This window comes from Cnephaeus nilssonii (assembly GCF_951640355.1).
Source record: "Cnephaeus nilssonii genome assembly, chromosome: 12".
NCBI classification, from domain to species: domain Eukaryota; kingdom Metazoa; phylum Chordata; class Mammalia; order Chiroptera; family Vespertilionidae; genus Cnephaeus; species Cnephaeus nilssonii.
Genome location: NC_137083.1, coordinates 41989670 through 42006970, shown reverse-complemented (window position 1 = coordinate 42006970; position 17301 = coordinate 41989670). Strand labels below are relative to the sequence as shown.

General features: G+C 41.6%; 1 protein-coding gene across 1 annotated transcript in view; it reads left to right on the top strand.

Annotated features, from left to right (window-relative positions):
• Positions 1-17301, top strand: part of COG5 (component of oligomeric golgi complex 5) — a 200221-nt gene that overhangs the window by 83566 nt on the left and 99354 nt on the right. Inside the window, exon 7 of the mRNA XM_079786047.1 lies at positions 12644-12774. Within this exon, the coding sequence (XP_079642173.1) occupies positions 12644-12774 (131 nt within the window). The remainder of the gene's footprint in view (positions 1-12643; positions 12775-17301) is intronic.

The window sequence follows — 17301 nt, the reverse complement described above, 5'->3', positions numbered from 1 at the left end:
GCTTCTCTTCTCTCTTCATGGCTGGAGTAGTCCTGTCGATTCCTCTCTGTTGCTGGAATCCACATGGTCTCGGAGTTGTTTTCTGAAAATATACAAACATATTCTCGACCAAAAGTTAATAAAGGAATATTTCCTATAAATTTGACTTGGGATCCTATTTCATTTTTTGCCCAAATGATTTTCCTCTGGCTTGTTTTGACACCTTGTGTGTTTTTCATGGGTGTCTTGCTTTTAGCCTTACAATTAATTTTCTAAAGTATTAATTTTCTAGATGTAATTTACTTACAGAATATTTTTCCTTACATGATATTCTTCTATCCCCCCCTTTTTTGATTTAAATATTAGGAGGCTTTTGAAAATTTTCTAAGGTAGTCTTGATGGATTTTAAATTTTAATTTTTGCACTATAATATTACTGTTTTAGGTTCATTACATGGTGCGCAATTTTATCATGAGATGAACTACCAATAAAAATTTTAGTTAACACTTTAGGAACACCTTTTTGTCCAGTACAATTAATTTTTCTAGAATATTTGCTTGTTTCAACTAGCCAATTTAAATTTGCCTGAAAACTTGACTACTATTTTACTGTCAAATTTATTACTCTAACAACAATCTTATTTTACCCTGTCAATATTAGTGGAAAGGATTATTTGCCTTCTTGAGTAGGTCCTGAGCATTCCTGGTGGTAGGCTGGATTTAGATATCATAAACCCACTTCCCCACACCATGGGTACAAGACAACTCGAACAATTCTTGTTGGAGTGAGAGGGCATCTGCTGTCGGCCAAGTCTCTGTCTGTTACCCGGGTCCCGATTTGAGCTGGGCATGGGACGTTAAGCCGCCCTGGGGGCAGGAGACTTCCTTCAGAAGGGATGAGTGTTCAGGCCCCTGCAAAGTTGGGCGGTGAGGGTCTGTTCCCCACCTCTGTTGACCTCCAGGGATACTACATCTTTTGAGGATATTATCCTTAGAAACTTGGAAAGATTAGGAAGTATGAATTAAGGAACTGAGAAGTATAGTGCAAGATCAACTATTTTATTATAATACTAGTGGCCCGGTGCATGAAATTTGTGCATGGGGGAGAGGGGTGTCCCTCAGCCTAGCCTGCACCCTCTCCAATCTGAGACCCCTTGAGGGATGTCGACTGCTGGTTTAGGCCCGATCCCACAGGGATCCTAACCGCTCACCTGCCTGCCTGCCTGATCACTCCTAACCACTCTGCCTGCTAGCCTGCTCGCCCCCAACTGCCCCCCCCACCGACCTTCTCTCCCTCAACTGCTCCCCTTGCCAGCCTGATCGCCCCAATTGACCCCCCCCCCCCCGCCGGCCTGCTTGCCCTCAACTGCCCCCCTGCCAGTCTGCTTGTCCCCAACTGCCCCACCCCCGTTGGCCTGATCGCCCCCAACTGCTCCCACCCTGCCAGCCTGCTCACCCCCAACTGCCCCCCCCCCCGCCGGCCTGCTCACCCCCAACTGCCCCCCCTGCTAGCCTGATCGCTCCCAACTGCCCCCCCCCACCAGCCTGCTCACCCCCAATTGCTCCCCCGTTGGCCTGATCGCCCCTAACTGCCCCCTCGCTGGCCTGATCACCCCCAACTGCCCTGCCCCCCTGGCCTGATCTCCTCTAACTGCCTCTGCCTCGGCCCTGCCACCATGGCTTGGTCTAGAAGGACGTCCGGAAGGTCTCCTGGTTTATTAGCATATTACCCTTTTGTTAATATAGATTCTCTAGACTCTGTGTTTGGATCCTGTTCTCTTTTTCTGGTGTTCCTTTTTCCAGCTTTCGAAATCTCACTACACCTGAGGTACTTCAAATATAACACCTGTATTCTTTGAAGTACCTCTGTTATAATATACTAGAGGCCTGGTTCATGCACTGGTGGGGTCCCTTGGCCTGGCCTGCGCCCTCTCGCAATCCAGGACCCCTCAGGGGATGTCTGAGAGCTGGTTTCGGCCCGATCCCCACAGGCCAGGCCAAGGGACCCCACCAGTGCACGAATCCGTGCACTGGGCCTCTATTATGCATATAAGATCTTTGGTTAATCTCTCCCTTCCCTTCCCCATCTCCCCTTCCCCTTTCCCTCTGAGATTCATCAATCTGTTCCATGTTTTCATGCCTGTGGTTTCCGCTCCTGCGTTGAGCGTCTGCCCCCTGGTGGTCAGTGTGCATCATAGCTACTGGCCGGTCCCTTAGGCTTCTATATATATATATATATATATATATATATATATATATATATATATATAGACTAGAGGCCCAGTGCACGAAAATTCATGCACTGGGGGTGGGGGTCCCTCAGCCCAGCCTGCCCCCTCTCACAGTCTGGAAGCTCTCAGGCAGTGTCCTACTAACAGCTTAGGCCCACTTCCAATGAGGAGCGGGCCTAAGCTGCAGTCTGGCCTCCCTCTGCGGGAGGTGAACGGGCCGATCAGGGGAAGGCGCCGCACCCATCACCCTGCTGCTGCTGCTGCCACTGCCAGCTGCCATGGTTGCCTGCCCTTGGCCCTCACAGCCGCTGCAGCTTTGTCTGGAAGGATGTCCAGAAGGACATCTGGCTGTCCAGTCTAATTAGCATATTTGCTTTTATTATTATAGATTATTGGATCTACTATCTACCCAAATGGTGTGCAACTCTAAATTATCTCTCTCTTGGTGACAGAATTCATGCTATAACTTTCTCTTTCCATATTTCTCTTTTTCTTTTTAGATGAAATTGGTTTAAATAGCAGGCAAGACCATATTTCTAGATGGTAAAATGTAGCCTGAGGCATATATGTGAAATAGACAGAGAACATTGTTGATATGCTTTTGGCTTGATGTTTACCTTGAGGGGAAAAAAAAAAAAAAATATATATATATATATATATATATATATATATATATATATATATTAGAGGTTTTATTTTTTTAAACACCTGCATATTATTCATCACACCTCCATCCATATCCTGATTATTTCTTCTTAGAGCCAGATTCCTAGTACTTTAAATTGTGCAAGATTTTCTTTCTTTATCAGATATCACATTTACTCAGTTCATGGTTCATAATTTGGTATAGAAAGGAAAAATTCTTATTAAACGAACATGGTAGGCTTATCATTTTGGGAGTATTTTTGTATTTCTAAAGTTCACTAATTTTACTAAATAAATCCCCGATTGATAGAATTTAAAGTGTTTTTAGTGAAGTGAATAACTTTGGGCAGTGCAGGAGATTTTTGAACATTAGTCATTAAAATTTAGCACATATGGTCTAAGTAAATGCCAGAAGAAATACAAGCAACATGCTGTGAAAATTCAGGAGAAAGATAAATTATTTACAGTTTGGGAGAGTAGGAAAGATGTTACGGGTGTAGTTAGCACTAAAAATAGGATTTTATTGGGATGTTTGGAAATTGGAAAGGTGCAAGCATTTAGGGTTGGGGGTCATAGTATTTTAGTTTGACCAAAATTTAAGCTCTGGATTACTGGTTAGATATAGTGGATTGAATGCACACCTTTATTTCTGCACCTGCTTGAAATTCAGTAAAATGACAGTAAAAACATAAAAAGGTATAAATCCACAATGACAAAGATTGCAAAAGAGATATAGCAGAAGAGAAATTAGCAGAATTTTAGAATATGGAAAGCAGATTGATGAGGGATAATTGGTTTATTAAAGAGTAGACAGTGGAAACAGAAATACCTGCAAAGGGAGAAGCCAAGATGAAGCATGTCACCCCATGGAATTTTGGAAAGGCTCAGAGCTGGAAGCGTCACAGGCTCTTGAAGATGGGATAAAGAATGGTACTAAAATGAAGGGGATGCATCGAATTTCTTATAAGCTGTCACTTAGAACTGTGAGAAAAACAGTTTGGTGCTGGAAAATAGGTGTGTTGAGTGGCAATACTCTTTTTACCAGCAAGAAAACAACTCCCTAATATCCATTCACTTGGTCAGTTGAAGATTATCAGGACAGACCAGGAAAAATTGTGAAATAGATGGTTGCTCTAAATTTCGAGAAGAAAGAAGAAAATGAGGAAACATTTTGCCACTCTTTAATTTCCTGTGGGTAAATGTTTTCTCCTTAATGGCAAAACTCTCTCAGTTTTAATCCTGAGTTTTCTCTTCTGCTTCTCAGAATCTGCTTTGTATGAAGTGTTTGCATGGTGAGTCTCCTCTCTAATTGTGTGTTTTAACCCTTTGCATTCGCTTGCTTTTTTCTCGAGCTGCTACCGATGCTAACTGTGTCGAGTCACACTCGACATCTGAGTGCAAAAGGTTAAGACTATAATATTGTTAAAGCAGTTCTAGGCTTATCTATATACTAGAGGCCCGATGCAGGAAATTCATGCAAGAGTAGGCCTTTCTTCCCCTGGCTGCCGGCACTGCCTTCCCTCTGCTACCCGGGACTCGGGCTTCCCTCGCAGACCCGAAGGTCATCTGGAAGGATGTCCGGTCTAATTAGCATATTACACTTTTATTATTATAGACTAGGAGCCCAGCGCACGATTCGAAATTGCGTGGCGCCTCCCACCCTCAAGTCACTGGTCCGGCCCTGCCTCACTCCCTGGGTCCTGCAGCAGCCGTGGCTGCTGCTGATCAGGCCCTCCCCCAGCGCAGGTGCGTGGAGACCCCTGCCACCCCGCTCCCAATTCTGTGTGTGTAACCTCCTCCTGTCCGGTCGACCCATTATGGTGTCCCGGTTAATTAGCATACTTCTCTATTATACATCCTATCTAATAAAAGAGTAATATGCAAATTAACCATCACTCCGCTACACCCACAAGCCACGCTCACCAGCCAATCAGGAGCGGGTATGCAAATTAACCCAACCAAGATGGCTGTGGCCACGGAGCGAGCAGGAGGCTTGGGTTTCCCTGGCAATGGAGGAAGCCAAGCTTTCCACACACCCTGGCCAGCCCAGGCCTCCACTCAAGGCTACAAAGTTTCAATTATAGAAGATAAATAAATCCCAACAAAAATGGCTGTGGCCACGGAGCTGGAGAGAGCAGGAAGCTTGAGTTGCCCCCAGCGATGGAGGAAGCCAAGCTTCTGCAGCCCTGGCCTGCCTTGGCCTCCACTCAAGGCTACAAAGTTTCAATTATAGAAGATAAATAAATCCCAGTTACCAGGGCCTCTGCTTGGGTCGCTGGGGGCGTGGCCGGCCTGCAAACCACCACAGGCTCCTCGCCCAGGCCGCCCCACGCCCCAAGGGAACCCCTACCCTGATCCGGGACACCCTTCAGGGCAAACCAGCTGGCCCCACCCATGCACCAGGCCTCTATCCTATTTAATAAAAGAGTAATATGCAAATTGACCATCACTCCAGCACACAAGATGGTTGCCCCCATGTGGTCAAAGATGGCTGCCTCCATGTGGACACAAGATGGCCACAGTTTGGAGGGATCAGGCCTGCAGGGGAGGGCAGTTGTGGGTGATCAGGCCAGCAGGGGAGGGCAGTTGGGAGGGACCAGGCCTGCAAGGGAGGGCAGTTGTGGGTGATCAAGCCTGCAGGGGAGGGCAGTTAGGGGTGACCAGGCTGGCAGAGGAGGGAAGTTGGGGGCGACCGGGCCTGCAAGGAAGGGCAGTTGGGGGGGGGGGACCAAGGCCTGTAGGGGAGAGCAGTTGGGGGGGGGGCAGGCCTGCAGGGGAGGGCAGTTAGGGGTGACCAGGCCTGCAGGGGAGGGCAGTTAGGCATCAATCAGGCTGGCAGGGGAGTGGTTAGGGGTGATCAGGCTGGCAGGCAGAAGTGGTTAGGGGCAATCAGGAAGACAGGCAGGCGAGCAGTTGGGAGCCAGCAGTCCTGGATTGTGAGAGGGATCCCAGATTGGAGAGGGTGCAGGCTGGGCTGAGGGACACCCCCCTCCTGTGCATGAATTTCGTGCACTGGGCCTCTAGTATATATAGATACAGATACAGATACAGATACAGATACAGATACAGATACAGATACAGATATAGATATAGATATAAAAGTCTAATCTGCTAAGTGTTTGTCCAACCGGTAGCTATGACATGCACTGACCAGAAAGGGGCAGATGCTCAACGCAGGAGCTGCCGAGCTGCAGTGACTTGGCAGTGGCGGTTCTCAGGTGACGCACCCTGGAATCAGGAGGGAGCCCAATTCCTCACGGGGCTGCTTGATTCCATCTTTGGCCGTGGCTTATGTTGTTGCTGGGGCACTGTCAGCCCCGAATCTGGTTTACTGCACACTTGCATTTGCATTCTACACCGTGTACGACAGCAACTTTGCAGAGTTCCCTCTCACCCTCTGGGCCCCCTTGGGGGATGTTGGGTAGCCAGTTTTGGCCCAATTCCCGCAGGCCAGGCCAAGGGACCCCACCTGCTGGAGGGACCCTGCCCACTCCAAAGATGCCCTTTGATCCACAGCACCACCCCAGGTGCGGTCGGCCAGGGAGGGACCACGGGAAGCTCCAGGGTGTGTCCAGCCCGTCTTGCCCATCCCACCCCGCCAGCCACCTTCTAATTAATTTCCTTTCACTGTGCACAAATCCGTGCACCAGGTCACTAGTCTATCATGATAATGGCCACAAATAAATTTGCTTATTGTGTGTGTGTGTGTGTGTGTGTGTGTGTGTGTGTGTGTAATTAATAAAGAAAACTACTGTTTTCTTCCCTATCTTTCTACCCTTTTATTCTTTCTGCTCCATACGGAGTACATGTATATACATACTCTTCTTTGCTTTTTTTTTTTTTTTCTTCACCAGGAGGAAGGACTAAAACTAGATTGTTTATAGCTGTTAGAAGTTTTAATTCTCTTACTGATTTCAGCAGAAAAGGTTAGAATTAAGACAGGTTTAATCTTCTGGTAATTATTTCAAACAAGTATTTATAGATGTTCTCCTATGTCCTAGATATTGCACTAAGCATTAGCGATAAAATAGCCAAGTTTCTGTTCTCAAGGAGATTATAAGAACATTTTATGGTGTAGTTTGACAAATAAATACATATATGGTACTATTTACTAATATGAACAATACTGAGGGAGGAGAATGTTTATGCAGGAAATAATTACTTTTGGATATCTTAAATTTGAGATACTTTTTTTAAAATTGATTTCAGAGAAGAAGGGAGAGGGAGAGAGATAAACATTAATGATGAGAGAATCATTGGCTACCTACTGCACACCCCCTACTGGGGATCGAGCCTGAAACCCAGGCATGTGCCCTTGACCGGAATCAAACCTGGGGCCCTTCACTCCGCAGGCTGATGTTCTATCCACTGAGCCAAACCATCTGGGTCTGAGATGCCTGTTAAGCTATCCAAGAGGAGATGATATATGAGATATGGAACTCATGGGGGAGGTTGAGAATAGAAATTTGAGGTCAAAGAGCTAGAAACAGCTCTTTCCCAGCAAACACATAGGCCTCTTTCCTTGTCCCTTGTCCATAACCTCTCCCTTTGCAGTTCACTTTACCAAACTTGGATACTGGCTCTCCTCCTCCTCTTCCTTCTGCTCTTCCTTCTCTTCTTGTCATCTCCTCCTTTTCCCCAGCCTATCTTATTTTTAAAATATCATTTTGGCATAGTACTTTCTCTTATGCCCAGTTTTTCAGATTCTGGTAAAGTACAACCCATTTTCATTGTACCCTCATCCAACCCTTGCAAACAAAAATAAACAATATTTAAAAGCTTAAGCAATACAAGTTTAATACTAATATTAACTTTAAAATAAAAAAATTTGGGTCCCTCTCTTCCTCTCATGTCATTTTCTACTATCATGTCCCCACAGGTTTTATATGTCACTCTCACTGACTTTCCTTCTGGAGCACTGCAGGCTGATTTCTGCAAGTAGCAGACATTGCCAGTACCCAGCACACATCCCCAGCTAGGCCTTCCATTAACTGACTTTAGCGGTGGGAGGCCCCTGTGCCTTTGAGCAGTCGGACACAGTGCCAGGGAGCAGTCCTCACCAATGACTGACAGGTATTGGGGTATACATACCCCAACTCTCTTGCTCCTTGATGGGGTAACTCAGGTATGGGCTCTAAACTGTTTCCCTAAGTGCCTCTGGGAGATTCAGTTCCAGTCACCTACAATGGAGCTGGCTTGATAAAATATCCTTTCTTAAGTCCTTATCTTGATTTTGCTCCCTTACTCATTGTTCTTGCATTTCTCAAATAAGCCACTTTCACACACACACACAAAAAGGAAAGAAAGGTAGTGTGTGTGTGTGTGTGTGTGTGTGTGTGTGTGTGTGTGTGTGTGAGAGAGAGAGAGAGAGAGAGAGAGAGAGAGAGAGAGAGAGAGAGAGAGAATGTGTATGTGTGAAGATATACATACAAAATTGGCCAGTTTAACCATTTTTAAGTGTATAGCACTTATGGCATTAAGTACCTTTACATAGTTGTTCAACCATTACCACCATCACTCTTCATCTCAACTTGAAACTCTGTACCCATTGAACACTGTCAATTATCCCTGCTCCTTCCTCCCCCACTCAGTGGAAACCACCACTTTACTTTCTGTCTATGAATTTGACTACCCCCGGTACTGAATATGTGTGGAATTATACAATACTTGTCCTTTTGTGACTGGCTTATTCAACTTAGTATAATGTCTTCGTGGTTCATCCACCTTGAAGCATATGTCAGAATTTCCTTTTTAAGGCTGAATAATAGTCCATTATACATTTAAACCACATTTTCTTTATCCATTAATCTTTTGATGAACACATGGGTTGCTTCCATCCTTTATTGTGAATAATGCTACTATGAACATCAGTGCACAAATATCTGTTCAGGTTCCTGCTTTCAAATCTTTTGGGTATATACTAGATTAAAATTTGGTGAATCACATGGTAATTCTATGTTTAATCTTTTGAGGAACTGCCAAACTGTTTTCCACAGATGCTGCCCCATTTTATAGTTCCACCAGCAATGCACAAGGGTTCCAGTTTTCCCATATTCTTTTCAGCACTTTTTTTTAAGTTGTGGTAAAAACATACATAACAGTTACGATCTTATCCATTTTTAAGTTTATAGTTTCATAGTGTTCTCTGTGTTTACGGGATTGTACAAAACTGAAACTCTGTACTCAAATGAACAACAACTTCTCGTTTTCATCTTCTCCAGTGCCTGGCAACCACTGTGTGTTTTTATGAGTTTGACACTTTAGATACCTTATATAAGTGAAATTATACAGTATTTGTCATTTTGTGACTGGCTTATTTCACTTAGCATAATGTTTTCAAGTTACCTCCACGTTGTAGCATGTGATAGGATTTCCTTTTTTATGACTGAATAATATTCTATTCTATGAATACACCACATTTTCCTTATCTATTCATCTGTCAGTGGACATTTGGGTTGATTCCATCTCTTGGCTATTGTGAATAATGCTTTGTATGTGTCCCTAAAGAATTACATGCCTTAAACTTAATATTAGTAACCTCTTGCTATATATATTTTTCTAAAAATTAGTCCTTTTTCTTTCTGAGGCTAATTGGTCTGGGATGGTCTACTGAAAAGATTGAAGGTAGACAGCCCTGGATCTAAATTCTGCTTTGCTGGTTAGGTGAATTTGTTCATAATTTGTTAATATTTCTAGCAAGGTTGTTTAAAATACCATAAATAATAGATTTATACATTAAAATATAAAATACACATTTTGTGCCTAATTTAATGCCTTCCACATGCCAGGTCTTCAAAAAGTATAGTTTTTGTTAATTGGAATCACCATTATCATCTGAAGTTATTGGCTCCAGTCCCTAGATGTGTTTCACAGAGAGCAAGAGCAGATGTAAAAAAACTTGAACAGTGATAGTGATTGTATGCACAGATAAACAGGAGGGGAAAATTGAGTTTTATCCCTCCATTCCCCTTGGGAGGGTAAGGTGGTGTTGCTACATTTTTTTCCCTCTTGCTTCCCCCCATTTTTATTTATCTCTTTTATTGAAAAGCAGGTTTGTGGGATAATCAATAAGGAAAATAATATGACTCTTCCCCTCCGCCCCCTCCAGAACCCTTGGTACTCTAAATCTAGCTTGTCTTTAGGTTATTTCTTAGAGTGAATGGTTAAAAATATAGTGTTGATAAGCAGGGGGAAGGAAGTGGGAGAGGGAAGTGGTTAGATCATATGATATGTGCCATTTTTATTTTTAAAAAGTATTGGAATTAATCATTTATATTTGTTTCTCCCCTGTTGGATTGTAAACCCTGTGAAGACATTAATAGCATTTACTTTTTCTTTTTGTTCCCTTAGCACCTGAAATAATATACATTTTATTGTATTTTTCAATGTATCTTTCAAAGTTAACTTTGTGCTTTTTCTTTCTGTTTTAGATTTTCTACTTGTGGTCAGATTTATGTCCTATTTATTTCTGTGTGTTTGTGACTTATAAATGATTGACACTCAATAAATGGGTTGAATGAATGATTTAAACTGTCTTCAGAGTTATAGGTCAGCATTCATAAGAATAAAGCAACTTTTGGCTTTACTTATCTCTATAAATTTATAACTGGAAAATATCTTAGGGTTTAAGTATTATGGATCTTTAATTTTCAAATAAAGTAACTGGTACCAAAGATTGCAAGACTTATACATTCAGAAACATATGGTAGAGGTAAAGTTAGAAACCAGCCCTATTTCTTACTCATGGTGCTTTTCTTTCTTTTTATTTTTTATTTTTTTACTTAATTGTGATATTTTTCTTCTATAGGAAACAAATAGAAAAGAAACAAGTTTATAACCAGCTTCAAAAAAAAATAGTATTTTCTGTAGACTGTATGTCCAGTTTGGTTCTATGTGTTCTAGTAAGTGTTTTCAGGGTATACATAGCGTTCCCTCAGTGATCATTACCACACTGTGGCCTAATAGAATTTTCTCAAAATTCTCTGAAAAATAAAATTTTAAGTATCAGATTTAAAAAATTTCCCATGGATTATAATCCACCCCACATTTACTTAGTAGATATGTATATAAAATATTTTGGCATTCATTAATTTGATTCTGATGATAGTCTTAAGAGTTATGTAGGGCATAACTTTTATTTTAAAATTTTTTAATTTTATTTTTCAATTATAGTTGACATTCAATATTCAGTGCCTGTATAGGGCATGATTTGTAAATTATTGGCACTATATAGATTTTTAAAATGAGGCCAAATGAAACTATATCACTTAACTATGATCACCTAGAGAGTAAATTATGAACCCAAATGATTTATAGGTATTTTCTTTTGACCGTGGTAAGGCACATGTCCCTTTAGATATATACATTTTTTCAAAAAAATTGTCATGGTTAAAGTACAGCTAACAATAACCACTATGTCATTTCCTTTTGTCCTCTTGGGTAGAACTAACTATAAGGTGTTCAATCAGCAGACATTCGAGTGCTGCTAAGCGGTTTGTATTATACTGGATGCTTTAATGTAGTTTCACCTAGGTAGTACTTGTGACCCAGTTTAAATAAGATTGGATTATAATATAGAAGAGTTAGGGATTATTTTAATAAGACTTAAAATTTAAAAATTCTAATTAAGAGAATGCAGTGAAAAACACATTTGATATTTTGCCGAAACCAGTTTGGCTCAGTGGATAGAGCGTCGGTCTGCGGACTGGAAGGTCCCAGGTTCGATTCCGGTCAAGGGCATGTACATTGGTTGCAGGCACATCCCCCGGTGGGGGGGTGTGCAGGAGGCAGCTGGTCGATGTCTCTCTCTCATTGATGTTTCTAGCTCTCTATCCCTCTCCCTTCCTCTCTGTGAAAAATCAATAATATATAGATATATATATAAAAGAAAAACACATTTGATATTTTATTGAGTACCTAGAAAACAAAGTCATCTAAGTTAATTTTGTTATAAATCATTTATCTTAATAAAATAGAAAATAAGAATTTTAGAATGGTGTCTAAGATATTTAATGAAACCTTGACCTTTATTTATAGCATTTTAGTTACCTTACATATGTCTAAGATTAAGCCAAAAAATTTAATAATAAAAATTTCAAATTCTAAATATGCAGAGACAATTTTTATAAACATTTTGGTATATATATTTTTACACTTCTTGCTTTGTATATATACTATAAATAAAGTTTATAGGATTATAAACTATATATAATTATATAGCATTAAATTCTCTTTGTAATTTTTTTCATTCAGTAATATCATGAAAGTTTTTTAGTATAAGTAACTATTAGAACTACACGAATCCTGTAAACTGGAAGCATGCTAAGTTTTTTTCATAATTTATTAATCATTCTCCAAATGTTGGACATTTATTTCCAATGCTATTTTATTATAGAGTACTTTTTAAAAGCAGTCTTGTAAATTGAAAAAATTTTAAGATCATCAGGTTATTTATTTGCATAAAAATAAATTTGACACTACTTTTTATATAATCTGTTCACATTACTTTGCATTTATGATCATCGTAATTTCTACTCTTGCTTTACTAACTCTCTTATTTGGAACCTTTGGCTCTGGAATAAAGTTATTTATTGAGTAGAAAAGTTATTTATTGAGTAGAAAAGGTTTGGGTATTTTTAAAAATACATATTTTCTAGAATACAGATTTTGAAATGGAGTAGTATGCAGCAGCAAATTCATAATACTTAGAACAAGTTAGACATGAAGCTTTGATATCTTGATATGTATCTGACACTGAAATATTTAAATGTGTCTGTTTTTTTTAAATAGATTATCTTTCTCAAGGAATAGATCTTTCTGGAATTGAAGTAATAGAAAATGATCTACTTTTTATTGCAAGAGCTCGACTTGAAGTGGAAAATCAAGCTAAGCGCCTCCTGGAGCAGGGTGTGGAGACTCAGGTAATAAAAATATCTATCGCCTTCTTAATGTGGAAAATATGTCATAATACAGATTAACATTTAACTTTGAGATTACAAAAGTAACATGTTTTCATTTTATCACTGAAGAACTATAATTTGAATTGGAGAATAGGACAGGGAAAGTTATTTAGTATAATTATTTAATTCTAAAAATAGATTCTCAAAGATTTATAACATAAAATGTATGTAATCCTATATAATAAAAGTATAGTATGCAAATTGTCCCCCTTGACCAGGAGTTCGACCAGGGGGCAGGGCCGGGGGAAGTGAGGGAGTACCCAGCCAGTAGCCAGCAGCTACTAAGGACCCTGGGCCTCTAGTTCAAAGAATATTTTTATGTAATGTGTATATGTAAATGGATAGTTAATATCTGGGTTGAGAGGTGTTAGGAGGTTAATGGAAACTCAGATATGGCAACAACCTACTTCTGGAGGCTGTGTTGGGGAGGGTTCAACAAAGGAATATGGCCCTAACTGGTTTGGCTAAGTGGATAGAGCGTCGGCCTGCAGACTGAAAGGTCCCAGGTTCGATTCCGGTCAAGGGCATGTACCTTGGTTGCAGGCACATCCCCAGTAGGGAGTGTGCAGGAGGCAGCTGATTGATGTTTCTCATCGATGTTTCTAACTCTCTATCCCTCTCCCTTTCTCTCTGTAAAAAATCAATTAAAAAAACAAACAAAAAAACCCCACACACACAGGAATATGCTTGCTTTGTTCAAAGCACTGCTATTCATTTCAGCCTTTCAGCAGCCCAATAAGGTTGCTGTTACTATTATTTCTATATCAAAAATGAGGTTGCTGAGAGTTTAAATAATTTTTTCCCATTTTACTTCTTTTTTATTTTTTAAATTAGAGTTGATGTACAATATTAGTTTCAGGTGTACAACCCAATGATTAGACACCTATATAACTTACAAAGTAGATCTCCCCAATAAATCTACTACCCATCTGACTTCATACATACTTATTAAAATATTATTATTATTATTATTATTTTTAAATATATTTTATTGATTTTCCACAGAGAGGAAGGGAGAGGGATAGAGAGCCAGAAACATCAATGAGAGAGAAACAAAACTTTCACTCATCAACGAAGGATACTTGGTTACCCTGAACTGCAGTTTTTAAAAAATTATGGATAAATATTAAAATTTGCACTTTTATTAAAATATCTATACTAGCGCCGAAACCGGTTTGGCTCAGTGGATAGAGCGTCGACCTGCGGACTCAAGGGTCCCAGGTTTGATTCCGGTCAGGGGCATGTACCTTGGCTGCGGGCGCATCCCCAGTAGGAGGTGTGCAAGAGGCAGGTGGTCGATGTTTCTCTCTCATCGATGTTTCTAATTCTCTATCCCTCTCTCTTCCTCTCTGTAAAATATCAATAAAATATATTTTTTTAAAAAAATAAATAAAATAAATAAATACATAAATAAAATATCTATACTACCCAAAGCAATCTATAGATTAAATGCAATTCCTATCAAGATACCAATGCTGTATTACACAGAATTAGAACAATTATTTCAAAATTTGGGGACCATAAAAGATCCCAAATAGCAATAGGGATCTTGAGAAAGAACAAAGTTGGAGGAATCATATCAAACTATACTACAAGGCCATAGTAATCAAAACAGCATGGTACTGGCATAAAAACAGACATATAGATCAATGGAACAGAATAGAGAGCCCAGAAATAAACCCTAATAAACACTAATTCAAAAGAATACATGTACCTCTGTGTTCATTGCCATTATTATTATTTCTACTAGAGGCCCAGTGCACGAAAATTCGTGCACTCGGCGGGGGGGTGGGGGTCCCTCAGCCCGGTCTGAACCCTCTCACAATCCAGGACCCCTCAGGTAGGGTCCCTAGGCCTGACCTGAGATCAGGGCCTATCAGGGCTTTCCTTCCCCGGGCTGCAGGCAGCTGGCCCCACCCCCCGCCGCTGCCACTGCTTGCCATCTGTGCAGTGCTGACCCCCTCCCCTGCCACCGGTGTCCTCCCTCTGAAGACGACAGGCTGGGGTGCAATGGCTTGGCTGGCCTGGGCCTCCCGCTTTGCTGGGGTATGGTGCCAGCCCTGCGAGGGGCCATCTGCCTACATGATCACCCCTAACTGCTGGCCTGCCTACCTGATCTCCCCTAACCACTGGTCTGCCTACCTGATCACCCCTAACCACTCTGCCTGCCTGCCTGCCTGATTGCCCCTATTGGCTTGCTTGGGGGCGGGGCCAGCCTGGCGAGGGGCCATCTGCCTACCTGATCATCCGTAACCGCTGGTCTGCCTACCTGATCACCCCTAACCCATCTGCCTGCCTGCCTGATTGCCCCTTACCGCTTGCTTGGGCGTGGGGCCAGCACTGACTTCCGGTTGGTCAGCCTCTGGTCCTTACTGGTCGTTTCGACCCAGGGTTTTTATATATTAAGGATATAATAAATGAGAGCTTAAATAAAATTTTTGAACAAATCCTTATTGTTCAGATTATTACAGTTCCTCTTTTTTCCCCCCATAGCTCCCCTCCACCCGGTTCCCACCCCATGCCCTTAACCCCCATCCCCTCACTGCCCTCGTCCATAGGTGTAAGATTTTTATCCAATCTCTTCCCGCATCCCCCACACCCCTTTCCCCTGAGAATTGTCAGTCCACTCCCTTTCTATGCCCCTGATTCTATTATATTCAACAGTTTATTCTGCTCATCAGATTTTTTAAAAAATATATTTTATTGATTTATTACAGTGAGGAAGAGAGAGGGATAGAGAGTTAGAAACATCGATGAGAGAGAAACATCGACCACCTGCCTCTTGCACACCCCCTACTGGGGATGTGCCCGCAACCAAGGTACATGCCCTTGACCGGAACCGAGCCTTGGACCTTTCAGTCCGCATGCCGACGCTCTTTCCACTGAGCCAAACCGGTTTCGGCTCATCACATTTTTTATTCACTTGATTTTTAGACTCACTTGTTGATAGATATGTATTTGTTGTCACTTCGTTGTTCATAATTTTTATCTTTACCTTTTTCTTCCTCTACTTAGAGAATACCCTTCAACATTTCATATAATACTGGTTTGGTGGTGATGAACTCCTTTAGTTTTTTCTTATCTGTGAAGCTCTTTATCTGACCTTCAATTATGAATGATAGCTTTGCTAGGTAGAGTAATCTTGGTTGTAGGTTCTTCCTATTCATCACTTTGTATATTTCTTGCCACTCCCTTCTGGCCTGCATAGTTTCTGTTGAGAAATCAGCTGACAATCGTATGGGTGCTCCCTTGTAGGTAACTAACTTTTTCTCTTGCTGCTTTTAACCCTTTGCACTCGCTTGCTTTTTTTCTCAATTCTTTTATTCTAATGCTAACCGTGTCGAGTCACACTCGACATCCGAGTGCAAAAGGTTAATATTCTCTCTTTGTCTTTTGCTCTTGGCATTTTAATTAAGATGTGTCTTGGTGTGGTCCTCTTTAGATTCCTCTTGTTTGGGGTTCTCTGCGCTTCCTGGACTTGTAAGTCTATTTCTTTCACCAGGTAGGGGAAGTTTTCTGTCATTATTTCTTCAAATAGGTTTTCAATATCTTGCTCTCTTCTTTTGGCACCCCATAATTCGGATGTTGGTACGCTTGAAGTTGTCCCAGAGGCTCCTTACACTGTCTTCATATTTTTGGGTTCTTTTTTCTTTTTTCTTTTCCAGTTGGGTGTTTTTTTGCTTCTTTGTATTTCAAATCTTTGACTTGATTCTTGGGATCCTCTAGTCTGCTGTTGGATCTCTGTACATTATTCTTTATTTCAGTCAGTGTATGCTTAATTTCTAGTTGGTCCTTTTTCATATCCTTGAGGGTCTCACTAAATTTTTCGGAGGTTTCTAAAATATTCTTGAGTAACCTTATAACCGTGGTTTTGAACTCTATATCCAGTATTTTGCTTTCATCCGTTTCTTTCATTCGTGACTTGTTTCTTTGTCTCCACATTTTGGCTTCTTCCCTGTGTTTGTTTCTATGTACTGGGTGGGTAGTTGCTAAGTCTCCTTGAGTTGATAGATTGGCCTTGTGTGGTAGGTGTTCTATCGGGCCCAGCGGCCTCCGCCTCCCCAGTCACCTGAGGTGGATGCTCTTGGTGCACCCCTTTGTGGACTGTTTGCACAGTCTTATTGTGGTTAACCCTTGATTGCTGTTGGTATCACTGGGAGGAATTGACCTCCAGGCCAATTGGCTGTGATGACCTGCTGTGTCTACACTGGAAGATCTGTTGTTCAGGAGACACCTTTATGGGGCAGGACTTGCTTCAGTAGGGCTTTGGTGCTCACTGAGTCTGCCCCTTGAGTGTGTCTCTTATGGATCTGAAGAGTTGTAATCCGGTATGGTCTCACTCTGACCACTGGGTACACTGGCTCTTGGATCTCCAAGGAGGTGCAAGGTCAGCCACTGTCTGGGGCCGCCCAGAAGGAGCTACAGAGAGATCTGCAGATTCCTCCTCTTTGTATGAGGTTTGGAAGTGCCCAGACGAGGCCCAGCTGT